Source organism: Didymella exigua, assembly GCF_010094145.1.
Source record: "Didymella exigua CBS 183.55 unplaced genomic scaffold M421scaffold_6, whole genome shotgun sequence".
In the NCBI taxonomy this organism is placed as follows: Eukaryota; Fungi; Ascomycota; class Dothideomycetes; order Pleosporales; family Didymellaceae; genus Didymella; species Didymella exigua.
In genome coordinates this window covers 764,618-775,685 of record NW_022984780.1, presented here as the reverse complement: position 1 = coordinate 775,685, position 11,068 = coordinate 764,618, and the positions used below count along the sequence as shown (strand labels likewise).

At 53.6% G+C, this 11,068-nt stretch overlaps 4 protein-coding genes across 4 annotated transcripts in view; 2 read left to right on the top strand and 2 right to left on the bottom strand.

Annotated features, from left to right (window-relative positions):
* Positions 1-488, bottom strand: part of M421DRAFT_408904 (uncharacterized protein) — a gene marked incomplete at its 5' end in the record, with an annotated part of 1,285 nt that extends 797 nt beyond the window's left edge. The window contains 2 exons of the mRNA XM_033590361.1: positions 18-153; positions 260-488. Of these exons, the coding sequence (XP_033451577.1) occupies positions 18-153; positions 260-488 (365 nt within the window). The remainder of the gene's footprint in view (positions 1-17; positions 154-259) is intronic.
* A 2,009-nt stretch (positions 489-2,497) lies between these two features.
* M421DRAFT_417979 (acid protease) lies at positions 2,498-5,096 on the top strand. The gene is made up of 2 exons (XM_033591639.1): positions 2,498-3,371; positions 3,421-5,096. The coding sequence occupies exons 1-2, from the start codon at positions 2,651-2,653 to the stop codon at positions 4,827-4,829; spliced, it is 2,130 nt and encodes a 709-aa protein (XP_033451576.1). The 5' UTR covers positions 2,498-2,650; the 3' UTR covers positions 4,830-5,096.
* A 721-nt stretch (positions 5,097-5,817) lies between these two features.
* On the top strand, positions 5,818-7,291 carry M421DRAFT_56684 (SLT2-like MAP kinase protein; the record flags this gene model as incomplete). Its single annotated transcript, XM_033595430.1, has 4 exons — positions 5,818-6,063; positions 6,114-6,180; positions 6,233-6,547; positions 6,669-7,291. The coding sequence occupies 4 exons, from the start codon at positions 5,818-5,820 to the stop codon at positions 7,289-7,291; spliced, it is 1,251 nt and encodes a 416-aa protein (XP_033451575.1).
* Positions 7,292-8,727: 1,436 nt separating this feature from the next.
* Positions 8,728-9,249, bottom strand: M421DRAFT_2826 (uncharacterized protein; the record flags this gene model as incomplete). Its single annotated transcript, XM_033588930.1, has 2 exons — positions 8,728-8,897; positions 8,958-9,249. The coding sequence occupies 2 exons, from the start codon at positions 9,247-9,249 to the stop codon at positions 8,728-8,730; spliced, it is 462 nt and encodes a 153-aa protein (XP_033451574.1).
* Positions 9,250-11,068: the final 1,819 nt, after the last annotated feature.

Sequence of the window (11,068 nt, the reverse complement as noted above, 5' to 3'; positions counted from 1 at the left end):
ACGGCGCGTTCAAGTACAATACAAATGCGGCGCCTGATTGAGGAGCAGCACTGAACACCTGTGGAAGAACTGCAGTTGTTCCGCCAACTACGAGAGCAGTGCCTGAGGGGGAGAGAGAGACGACCGCTCCAGGCGCGAGGGTAATTGGAGGACCTGCATTGCGTAAAGTCTGCGTACCATTTACAACCACAGAAGAAGGGCCGACGATTACAGAGACCGCCCCAAAGATGCCAACTGTATGTTGTCATCCAGGTCGTACGTTCTGAGGTAGTAGAAACGATGTTTTTCCCACTACAATTGCCGAAGCCGATGGCGCCAGAGCGACGGGAGTGCCTCCAACGGTCACTGCTGACCCTCCAGGCCTCGGGACTTTTGTGCCAATAACGACGATAGACGACGGTCCTACTATAACAGGGGCTATACCAATGGTGCCAACAGTCTGGACTTACGGCGCCTTTCGTGAGGCACTGGCAGATGTAGGGCCTCATCGTTCGCGTGAGACCCCGCCCTTCTGTGGGTTCAGGCTCTGACGGCTCAGTCGTTGTACCTGATTCATCCCAGTCTGACAAGATATGCAATTGCTGTGGTCATTAAAGTAAGGCCCCAAAGAGGAAGATCGTAGAAACAGATCTCATTCGCATTCTTCACCGCTGGAGTAGAAATCGGTAGGACAGCGGCTCTGTAAACCACGGCTGCGCTGGCCGCTGTGGGTCTTACAGTTTCTGGAATGCAACCGTAATATATGTAGTCCCATTCTGTATCTGTGGCCCATCCAGAGATGCAAACATACTGGGTTTCGATGGCGCTTGCCACGTCGAATGGTGTCGTGTGTCATGGAAGCCGGTCCGAGAAGTTACCCCATTTATTCGTTATCGTTAATGGGTGAACATATGTTGTCGAGAACCACTATTCGAAGCCGGCGTTCGGAACCTGGATCGTACACGATGTATTTCGCGTTCCGGTGATGTTCTGATGATCCGAATCGGGCTCGGCGTCGATAGGCATGGGTTTCACGGGGCTGGTCGATAAGGCTATACCAGAGGTATGTTCACTGTAATAGGATAGTGATATCGGTAACAGTGTTTATGAAGCGGTCGCGGGTGTAGATATCGAAGACTCAGCCTTTGAAGTGCTGATATAGTATGATGCGGCTTAGTGGCTTTGTTGGCCGATACGAGGACGGGTCCATGAGCTTGATATCACGGGTGTGGCTCACGCTACTGCGGCCGTGGAATGTGATGGCAGTCGAAAGCTGCGCTAAACAGAACGCATCGAGTGATTGTCGCAAGACCACGTCTTCACGATGGACAGCTTACCCAGGCATGCTGTGCAAAAGAGCGACCGTCGTAGCGACAAGGCTGACTCGAACGAAGGGTGGTGATATCTGGTTCAGAGCGAATGCACCAACGTGGTTCAGGCTCGACTGGTCGTCTCTTGGTGAAGGTCGTGGACGGACATGGGTTTTTCACTAGCTTCCAGCCACCAGCTATGTATGCTGACCAGCATCGCCCATGAATCCAGCACCCCCGGAAATACCTTGTCATTCAGCAAGACTCGGCATGTGGGACACACCCATCGCACTCTCAGTAGGTACTTCTAAAGAGCCAGAAACCCTGCTGTTCTTGGTAAGATCGAGCAAGCGCGCAAACCACTTGGTGCTCGTTGACGTACAAGCCACTAACGAACCGGCTGTGCCGTTCTCAGCACGGTTGAACGCTTGTATTTGTGCGCCCCGGCCAGTCACTCGCCCTGGAAATTGCACGACCAGTCAACACTCGCTTGCTGATTGATGATGCTGGGCAGTGCAGGTGAAATTGCGGGTTCATGCTTTTGTAGAGGCACAGCTGTCAGCTATGCCATGCAGCGGCTCTGAGATGCGTCTGCAAGGCATGAAAGCCGGCAAGATGGTTCGAATCTTGCAGATTTTCCCCTGTCGGGCGCGCCGATCAGACAGAGACTTTGGTGTAGTGTTGGCGAGTCCGAGTCTGCCGCGCTGAACACCTCCAAGAACAGCCAAGAGAGGGATAGCAGAGTGCGTTTATCACGTCTTGAGCGCTATGATTGCAGGCTGCGGAGGTGAGCGACTGATGAGTCGCCATCTCTAATTCTCTATGCACACAGCTCAAAGAGCGACGATGTCCATTGAGGTTTGCTTCTTGTTCATCAGCGTGTACTGGAATCGGGGTCGCCAGGAGTACAGATTGCTCACACAACGCCGGCTGTTGCATCTCATAATATCACGCTTCTAGCTACCAGTATCTAGCAAGAATGGTTGGACCATCATGCAAAGCCGCGGGAGGAAGGTAGTTATCGCAGCAGGGCTGATGCCGGGGCCGTAGCGAATCGCATGGTGCCGTGTTTTGGAGAGCTCAGCGCCCGTGGAAGGGTGCCTAACGTCGTTAGAACAGCGTGCCCGGCCGCGAAGGATCCCTTGGGCCTTGACTGCCGGCTGAGGTCTTAGAGTCAGTCCAGCCCTCATATGGTCTGCGCGTAGCCTCCGCATTTCTCATTCGTTTTCCTCGCTGCGCTCCTGATAACTATTCGAGGATGTTGGAGTGATGATATCGTTACTGCTGTCTGCTGTCTGCTGTCTAGGTTGCAGATGTTTGGTAGATTGCGCCTGCCTCCACTCGCTCGCTACGGTAGCGCTATGATGCGTCCCCGCAGCGGCCGCCGTTGCACGTTCCTGGCTACGCTCCTGTTGTGGACATCCCTCTCGCTTTGTTCGGCCATTTATGTGCAGAAGAACACCACCAACGTTCCGGGTTACACTTTACTGCAGGGAATATCAAGCGTACCAGCGCCTTTAACGGTTGCGCCAGATCAGGGTTGGGCTGGAATTGATGGGTCGTGGAACACCTTCAGCTTAAGAGCAGGCTCACAGCAAGCGATTATTCAAGTCATACCATCAACGTCTAGTCAGCAAATATGGGTCGTGGACCCAGCAGGGTGTACTGGCGTGTTTGAAGATACACTCACCAATACGACCGTTGAGCAACTCGACAGCAGCTGCAAGAGCAGCCGTGGTCAATTGTTCAATATCATAGGCTCAAACACATGGTATGAGCAGGGCTTCTGGGCTCTCTGGGTTGGCCGCGATAACTTTGGCCTATCTGGAAATGGACATTACGGTTATGATACGATTGGACTCGGTTTACCTGGCGAAGAGGGTCCATCGGTCGACAACACCACGATTGGTACCCTCAAGAACCCCAACTTCTGGCTGGGCCACTTAGGCCTGCACCCAAAACCGACTAACTGGTCAACGGATGTATCGACAATACCACCTGTCCCAAGCTATATGACTATGCTATTCGAGCAAGGCAACATCCCCAGTCGTTCTTATGGCTTCACAGCAGGCTCTCAGTATCGTACGTCACGAAACTTTCGACGAGTGTGTGTCTATGCTAACCCACTCAGACGGTGTAGCATTCCTCAGCAGCTTGACTCTCGGTGGTCACGACGCCTCACGATACATTCCTAATGACGCCTTATTCGTGTTTGCACCTGACAATGAACGTGAGCTGGTAGTGGAACTCGCGGGGCTGACCGCAAACACCAGGACTCAGTCCAACATCAACCTCCTTCCATCTTCAACCGGCAACGTAACGCTCTCAATCGACACGACTGTCGCAGAGCTCTGGCTACCCCAGACGATCTGTGATGCTTTTGAGGAGGCATTCGGCCTGACGTATGACAACAAGACTGGGCTTTACCTCGTGGACGACCTACTCCATGAAACATTGAAGGCGCAGAATCCCAGCATTACATTCAGCTTACGACAGTCATATTCCTCGGATCAGATAATCCACATCACACTGCCTTATGGTGCATTCGATCTGCAAGCCCAGCGACCGTACAGGGGCTTGAATGACACAACAAAGTACTTTCCTCTGAGACCCGGCAAAGACGAAAGCCAGTGGGCTCTGGGGAGAATGTTCCTGCAGGAAGCATACATTACAGTTGACCACGAACGCGCTCGATTTGGCATATATCAGTGCGACTGGAGCTACGGAAAGCCGTCGGAAGTTCTGCCCATTGTCTCTCCAGACTATGCGAAATTGGCACCTACTGTCTCCAAGACGAATCGGACTGGAGAGTCACATACAGGGGTAATAGTCGGAGTTGCAGTAGGCTGCGTGTTCCTCGTGGTCTTCATAGGTACTGCAATCGCCGGACACTTCTGGCGGCGACGTTGCAACGCAATAGTAGCGCAGCGTGCGAAGGAAGCAGCCGATGCAGAAGCCGCAAGGAAGGCGTCACCCACTGACACAGACGAGTCTCCTTCTTCACCCACAAGTGAGAACGGACCAAACGTGTTCCCCAAGGCCGAGCTGCCCGGACAAACAAACGTCTACCGGCATGAGATGAGTACAGACGGGAAGGAGACAGGCTCTATTGAGGTGTTGGAGGTGGGCAATACAGAGCGACCAGTTTATGAGATGATGGGAGACATTCCTAAGCCGCAGGAAGCCGCCAGTCGCCAGCTATCTGAGAAAGAGTCGATGATGGTGCGAGAGAAGAACGTCAATGGTGTCGATCCACATGCTGTAGCCGAGACTACAACGACAACTCGGACTCGACCTGCACCATTGGTCTCTCTGGATGAGATTGTCATGCTCAACAGCACATTACCAACCGCGGGTGTGTCACCCGTTACACCACGAGCACCCAGGGATGGAGCCCACCTGGAAGCAGGTGATACGTTCTACCAGCTACCAGCATACCGCGCACAACAAGATGGCCACTTGTTGGAAGATTCGCGCTGTCCTGTTTCTCCTCTTGATGCGCCCGATAACTCAAGGCGGCGCTTTTCCTACGAGTCGTGATTATGAGGGTGTGGACTCGGGTTGCTGACTATAATTGGCCTTTTCGGTGGTGTTGGCGCCATCGGTAATTCAATCTCGATCGCATTGAGCGGCACACGGAGCGACCGGGGCGGCGGGTATGGCGTCCACGGTCTTAGACATGTCTGCAGGACTGGGGTTCAGATATCACGGCGTTTGTCATTTCTATTCGAATACCCCTTCATGTGTGTACTTACAGGCTTTCTCATTGTCAGACATATTCTGTCGTTATCGAACCATGTTCCCAAGACCCGCTTCGTGACCTGGTACATGGTCTGAGATGATGCAGGCTCAACCTTCTCGTTCAAGCAACGGAAACGTCAATCTGTGGATGCCCTCGGCGCTTGCACGGGGCAGCCGAACGTTGCGAGCGATCATCAACGGTGAAGCGGCTCGAACTTGCATCAGCCCTGTGGTAGTACGTCAGTCTTCCACGTTGCGCACAAGGTGAGTGGTGGGCGGCTTGGCCGCAGCGGTGTGCTAGGCCGCTTCGAGGCCGCCATCAGCTGCACAACCCCGTCAACGACCCCTCCAAGCTTACGGGCAACGCGACAGGCACCGCTTTTTCTAGTGCGCGCTGCAGTTGAGCGGTTCCCCGTATCTTCTCGTGTTCGCTGTGCATTGCGGTGAAGACTCTTGCAATTCTTCGTCTGCTGAATCCCTCGAATCCCTCGAATTCCTCCAGGACTCCGTTTCGAGTTGTAGCCCCGCCTTGTCATCACGCATCACTCTCCGTCCAGCGCCTAGAGCTGTCCTTCAAACCGCAGCCTTTGCCGTGTAGCACCCAGCTGCCGCCTGCAGAGCCCGCAAATCCCCGTTGATCCTGCCCGTCTTGCGACCTGACCCGCGACCCTCGCTAGCAAGATTGTCCGCTGCGTCACCCAACACGCGCTCTAAGTTACGACCCCGCCTGCCTCGCCCGCGCACCACCGAGCCTTGAGCACCAGCAGCCGCTGCCACGCCCGCCGCCATGTCGGACCTCGCGAACCGCAAGGTCTTCAAGGTCTTCAACCAGGAGTTTGTCGTTGACGAGCGGTACAATGTGACCAAGGAACTGGGCCAGGGCGCCTACGGCATCGTCTGCGCCGCAACAAACAACCAGACGGGCGAGGGCGTCGCCATCAAGAAGGTCACCAACGTCTTCAGCAAGAAGATCCTCGCCAAGCGTGCCCTGCGCGAGATCAAGCTGCTGCAGCACTTCAGGGGACACCGCAACGTACATACTCAGCACATGCGGTTCGGGAGGAACATGCTAACACAGCACAGATCACATGTCTCTACGATATGGACATCCCCCGCCCAGACAACTTTAACGAGTGCTACCTCTACGAAGGTACAGGTCCTCTCCATGTTCGCGAGCACGCACAACGCTAACAACATCCCAGAGCTCATGGAGTGCGATCTGGCAGCTATCATTCGCTCCGGCCAGCCCCTCACCGACGCCCATTTCCAGTCCTTCATCTACCAGATCCTGTGCGGTCTGAAGTACATCCACTCCGCGAACGTCCTCCACCGCGACTTGAAGCCTGGTAACCTGCTTGTGAACGCCGACTGCGAGCTCAAGATCTGCGATTTCGGTCTGGCCAGAGGCTTCTCAATGGACCCGGAGGAGAACGCCGGATACATGACCGAGTACGTTGCCACTCGTTGGTACAGAGCGCCCGAGATCATGTTGAGTTTCCAGAGCTACACAAAAGCCAGTACGTACACCACAGCTCCAATTTCACCGGCATCGAACCGCCGACGATGCTCAGGGTCCAGCGCCGCTTTAGCCGGCCACCCCACATTTAACTCCGGACATGCAAGCTAACAACCTCGCAGTCGACGTATGGTCGGTAGGCTGCATCCTCGCCGAACTGCTCGGCGGCAAGCCCTTCTTCAAGGGCCGCGACTACGTCGACCAGCTGAATCAGATCCTGCACTACCTCGGGACGCCCAACGAAGAAACCTTGTCCCGCATCGGCTCGCCCCGCGCCCAAGAGTACGTCCGCAACCTCCCGCGCATGCAGAAGATGACCTTCCAATCCCTCTTCCCCAACGCCAACCCCGACGCGCTAGACCTGCTGGACCGCCTCCTCGCCTTCGACCCTAGCAGCCGCATCAGCGTCGAAGAAGCGCTTGAGCACCCCTATCTGCAGATCTGGCACGACCCGTCCGACGAGCCGAGTTGCCCGACGACGTTCGACTTCCAGTTCGAAGTCGTCGACGAGATCCCAGATATGAAGCGCATGATCCTCGATGAGGTAAACCGCTTCCGCCAGATGGTCCGCGTGCAGCCCAGTGCCGGCGCAGGGCAGCCGCAGCCGGGCCAGCAGGTCCCGATCCCAAACAACTACGACCGCGCGGGCTATGAGGATCCCCGGCCGCAAGAGGCGTTCCAGCAGCAGGGGCAGTGGAACGATCTCGAGAGAGACTTGCAGGGCCTCGATGGAAGGATGAGATAGGACTCGTTTCTCGTGACGGCTTGTGAGGAGGGCAGCGGGGGTTGGGCGGTTGGATCCAACAGGGTCTAGGTTGCGTTTTGTAGCGGCTTGTGGAGAATGCATCATGTGAAATGATTGAAGTAGTATCTATCTGGCTTGTTGTGGGAGCCGAGTACAAAGGCGCCCGTCTCTTGTCCACACCTCCCCATCAAGATCCCGTATTCCCCTGCTGCAAATGCGCCGGTTGCTCTAGCTAATTGCGAGAATCTTTGTCGTTCGAGAGTCCTATTTGTTGGCTACAATACTGCTAGACCTCCAGAGCGTGTCCTGGGCGTCTGGCTTTCTTTCGCCTTGTTGCTCCCAGAGACACAAGCTCCTTCGTGGGTTCGAATGAGGCGTGGTGCGCGATGTGTTGCAGATCCTCGCTCACTGGTAGTACAAATCACCCAGACGTACTTGGGGATGGGACTGCGTATGCGGAAATCGGGGCAGAGTCTGTGGTTCGCTTCTAGGAAGGCTGCTGATGGAGGTCAAGTACTTAGCTCTCCTGATCAGGCCCGAGGCGTAGATTACGTGTGATAAGATGGTTGGTTTTCCGTCGTTGCCTGATTTCCATATCAGGAGCGTTGTTGAGCTATGCCTAGGGTTCCACAGTGACACCAGCTGATACCGTAGAGGACTCCGGAGGTATTTCGCAGGCTCTCCAGGCAGTAAAAGACGCAATGAAAGTCACTATGGAGCTTGGCTATCATTACTTGTGGGCTGATGATTATTGTATCGACCAAACGCAAAGATCACACAAGGCAGATCAGGTCAGCAGGATGGACGCAAGCTATCGTGGCGCGGAGCTCACTATTGTAGCAACTAGTTCTGACAAGACTAGTGGTCTATTTGGGATAAGCACAGATCGTAAGCCCAGCCACAGGATTGTTCATATGAAAAATCGAAGCTTCTTGTCTACTGGTCCAAACCCGTACAAGGCTGTAATGGAGTCTAAGTGGTGGTCAAGGGGTTGGTGAGTGCCTCCACGTCTCAAATCCGCCTACTTTGTCCGCTTACCAGCTGTTTGCATCGTCGGAACCTTCCAAGAAGGCTACCTTTTCAAGCGGCTTTTAGTTTTCAGTGAACAGCAGATCTCTTTTTAATGCGACACCGGCTCATGGACGGAGAGTTTGAGTGGCCCAGAAGCAATTACACATTGAAGTGAGGTGGGCTGGTATACGTTGAGTGCTCGTGTGTCCCTTCGCGAGCCCACGGGAAGATGGTAAAGACAAAATGATGTCGCTTACAAGACGTTCGATATGTTCGTCTACCTTCTATAGCAGTACACTAACCGGGATCTGCGCTTCGACCTCCATAACCCACAAGCAAATCCCTCTAAATGCATAGCGCACCCAAGCTACCAGAATATCTCCATCTCCATCCGATGCTCATCCTCTACCCCAGTATCGCCTCTCTCACCATCGATTGAATTCCACCCCCGCACCCGCCACAATCTTGGTCGTTTTGAACGGATACGCGATATAAAGCCCGAGATGGTTAGCTGCATGGTGTACCAACCTCTGATCCTTACCATCCATATACACCGCCAACAGCACGCGCTTCACGGTCTTGGTCTGTGTGTCGTCTGTTAGAAGTATCAGTAGGCCGTTTCCACTCCGAAAAGTGTGCAGAGAGGGGGATGTACTAGATCTTTCTTCGTCGTCCTTACAGACTGTGATTCTCTCAAGGCCCAGGTACCGGGCAGCTCGGAGGAGCGCTTCTGGGTCTTTGTCCAGTTTGGACGATCTGAGCATGGGCGTGTTTGACCACGCGCGTACTGAAGTCCAGAACGTCGATTCCTGTGCGCCTAGAGCTTGGAGTAGATACGATTTGTCGCGGAAGATGTAGTTTAGCTTGGTCTCGATGTCGTGTACAACGGTTTTTGAGATTATGGGTAGGTTTGGAGGGAGAAGAGGGGTGGTTGATGAGATGGACATTGCTGGTTGATGTAGTTGTGTGCGTGAGTTTACGAACGCTTTCCTTAGAGGGTCAGATTGGTGTGCGTGGCTTTGTGAACTCGTGGTGCGATGCGCGAGTGAAGTGCGGAATATAAGCGATCACATTTATGAAATCTGTTGAGTAGGAGTGAAAGGAATCATGGATGAATAGTTTGAGTATGGCAGCGGCTGCCAACAATCTGTGAATACCTCCTGGTCGGACTGTGATGTACTAGGTTCAGATGAAAAGTGTGGAGCTCTGGCTGATATGGCGATTAGCAGCGACTGGAGCAACTTCTACGTCAATCTCGAGCATCTCAATGACGAGGGAAAGGTAAAGATTTTTTCTTTTCCGCGGCTGACCATTGATGGCCCCAGACATCGAGAATCCATCGACTTCATACCTCGTGTAGTCAAGATAGGCGAGGGGACGGACTGACTTTCGTATAGCTACGCAAGTTTCCACTGCTCGGATCTTAAGTGCAGAGAAGAAAGACAGACTTTGGACAGATCTGATACAGTATTTTCGTTTCCAGGCGATGATAATGCAGAAAGGCCCTCAGGTGACTTACATGATGATTGACACAGCTATTGCATTCGAAGAGGCAGAAATTATTCTTAATCGCGTCATCATCCGTGAATGTGAAGCATTGGACTAGCTTGATCATGGGCGAACTGTTGGAGGCGGGAACTCTCTAGCCCAGTCTCCGTGGGGCACAGAGACTGAGATGCAGGCACTGGAGGAGGTCGTATCCAGTCGGTGAGAAGTTAGCGAAGTCGATCTTGGTATGGATGCTCACTTCGAGACGCTGGATATTTATCGGTGGGCGGCTGTACACGAAAGCACCGAGGTACAGATCGACCTTGGAGATGGGCAGGAGGACATAGTTTTTGCTGCGCTTTCTTATATATAGAGGTCGAGTCTCCCTTCGAGTCGTGCGGCAGACTTGTGCGATATTGTTCCAGGGCACGGTGAGCTGAGTGTGGTAGGCGATGTGTTCTAGCCAGAATACGCCGCTAAAGCGTGGAATTGCATAGTGATATATTCGATTCAGGGTCACTGAAGTAGGTAAGTCTGTGAACACGATTGACATGGTGGGACATACCAGGGGCCAAGTCGAGTAGCCGAAAATGCGGCGTTGCTGGAGAAATCAATTCTGGGTTAAGCGTGTTGCGACGGCGCCATCAGCGAGATGGAGTGGGCGTCTTTGAACGTTGTACACTGATGCAACCCGAAGCTAGCGCCCTGTGCGCAGGTTGACAGTGAGGTTCTCCCAGATCAAATGTCACATGCCTTTGTGAAAGGCCTATGAAAACAGTGTATCGTTATGCTTGGCAAGTGTAAGAGATATTGAAACAACGACCGCGCGAGGATGTAAGCATTGAATTTCTAGGCATCCAGTGTGAGCCATAGCCATGTCAAGTTCAAGCTGCTGCAGCACTAATATCGCACCATCGAACCCGATCATTCGCCGTCGAAAACTTTCGATACAAATGATATGGACGCGACTGCATGTGCAAGACGAAGGGCATTGTAAGGCTAGGGGACGTGGTGCATCGACAAGAAGCTGCAACAGCGATACAAGAGGCTCTTCGAAGGTCAAACAAGCAGATCCCTTCGTCTGATGCCAGATTTGACTCCCGTCCAGCGATTTCACCTTCGTTGCAGTCGACGCTGCAGATTTGGGCATTTCGGCTCTGTTGTGACGAGCGATACAATTTGCCACGACGAGTCGGATGGAGATCCGGGGCAAAAAACGGAGCGGGATGTAATGATCGAAGCCGGTCTGTCCGCGAGGAGTTACGCTGGCTTTCCCAT

Excerpts from the sequence above, each read along its gene's own strand:
- M421DRAFT_417979 (XM_033591639.1), top strand. The coding sequence starts at position 2,651 with ATGATGCGTCCCCGCAGCGGCCGCCGTTGCACGTTCCTGGCTACGCTC. Across the intron at positions 3,372-3,420 it reads CACAGCAGGCTCTCAGTATC|ACGGTGTAGCATTCCTCAGC; the intron begins GTACGTCACGAA and ends TAACCCACTCAG.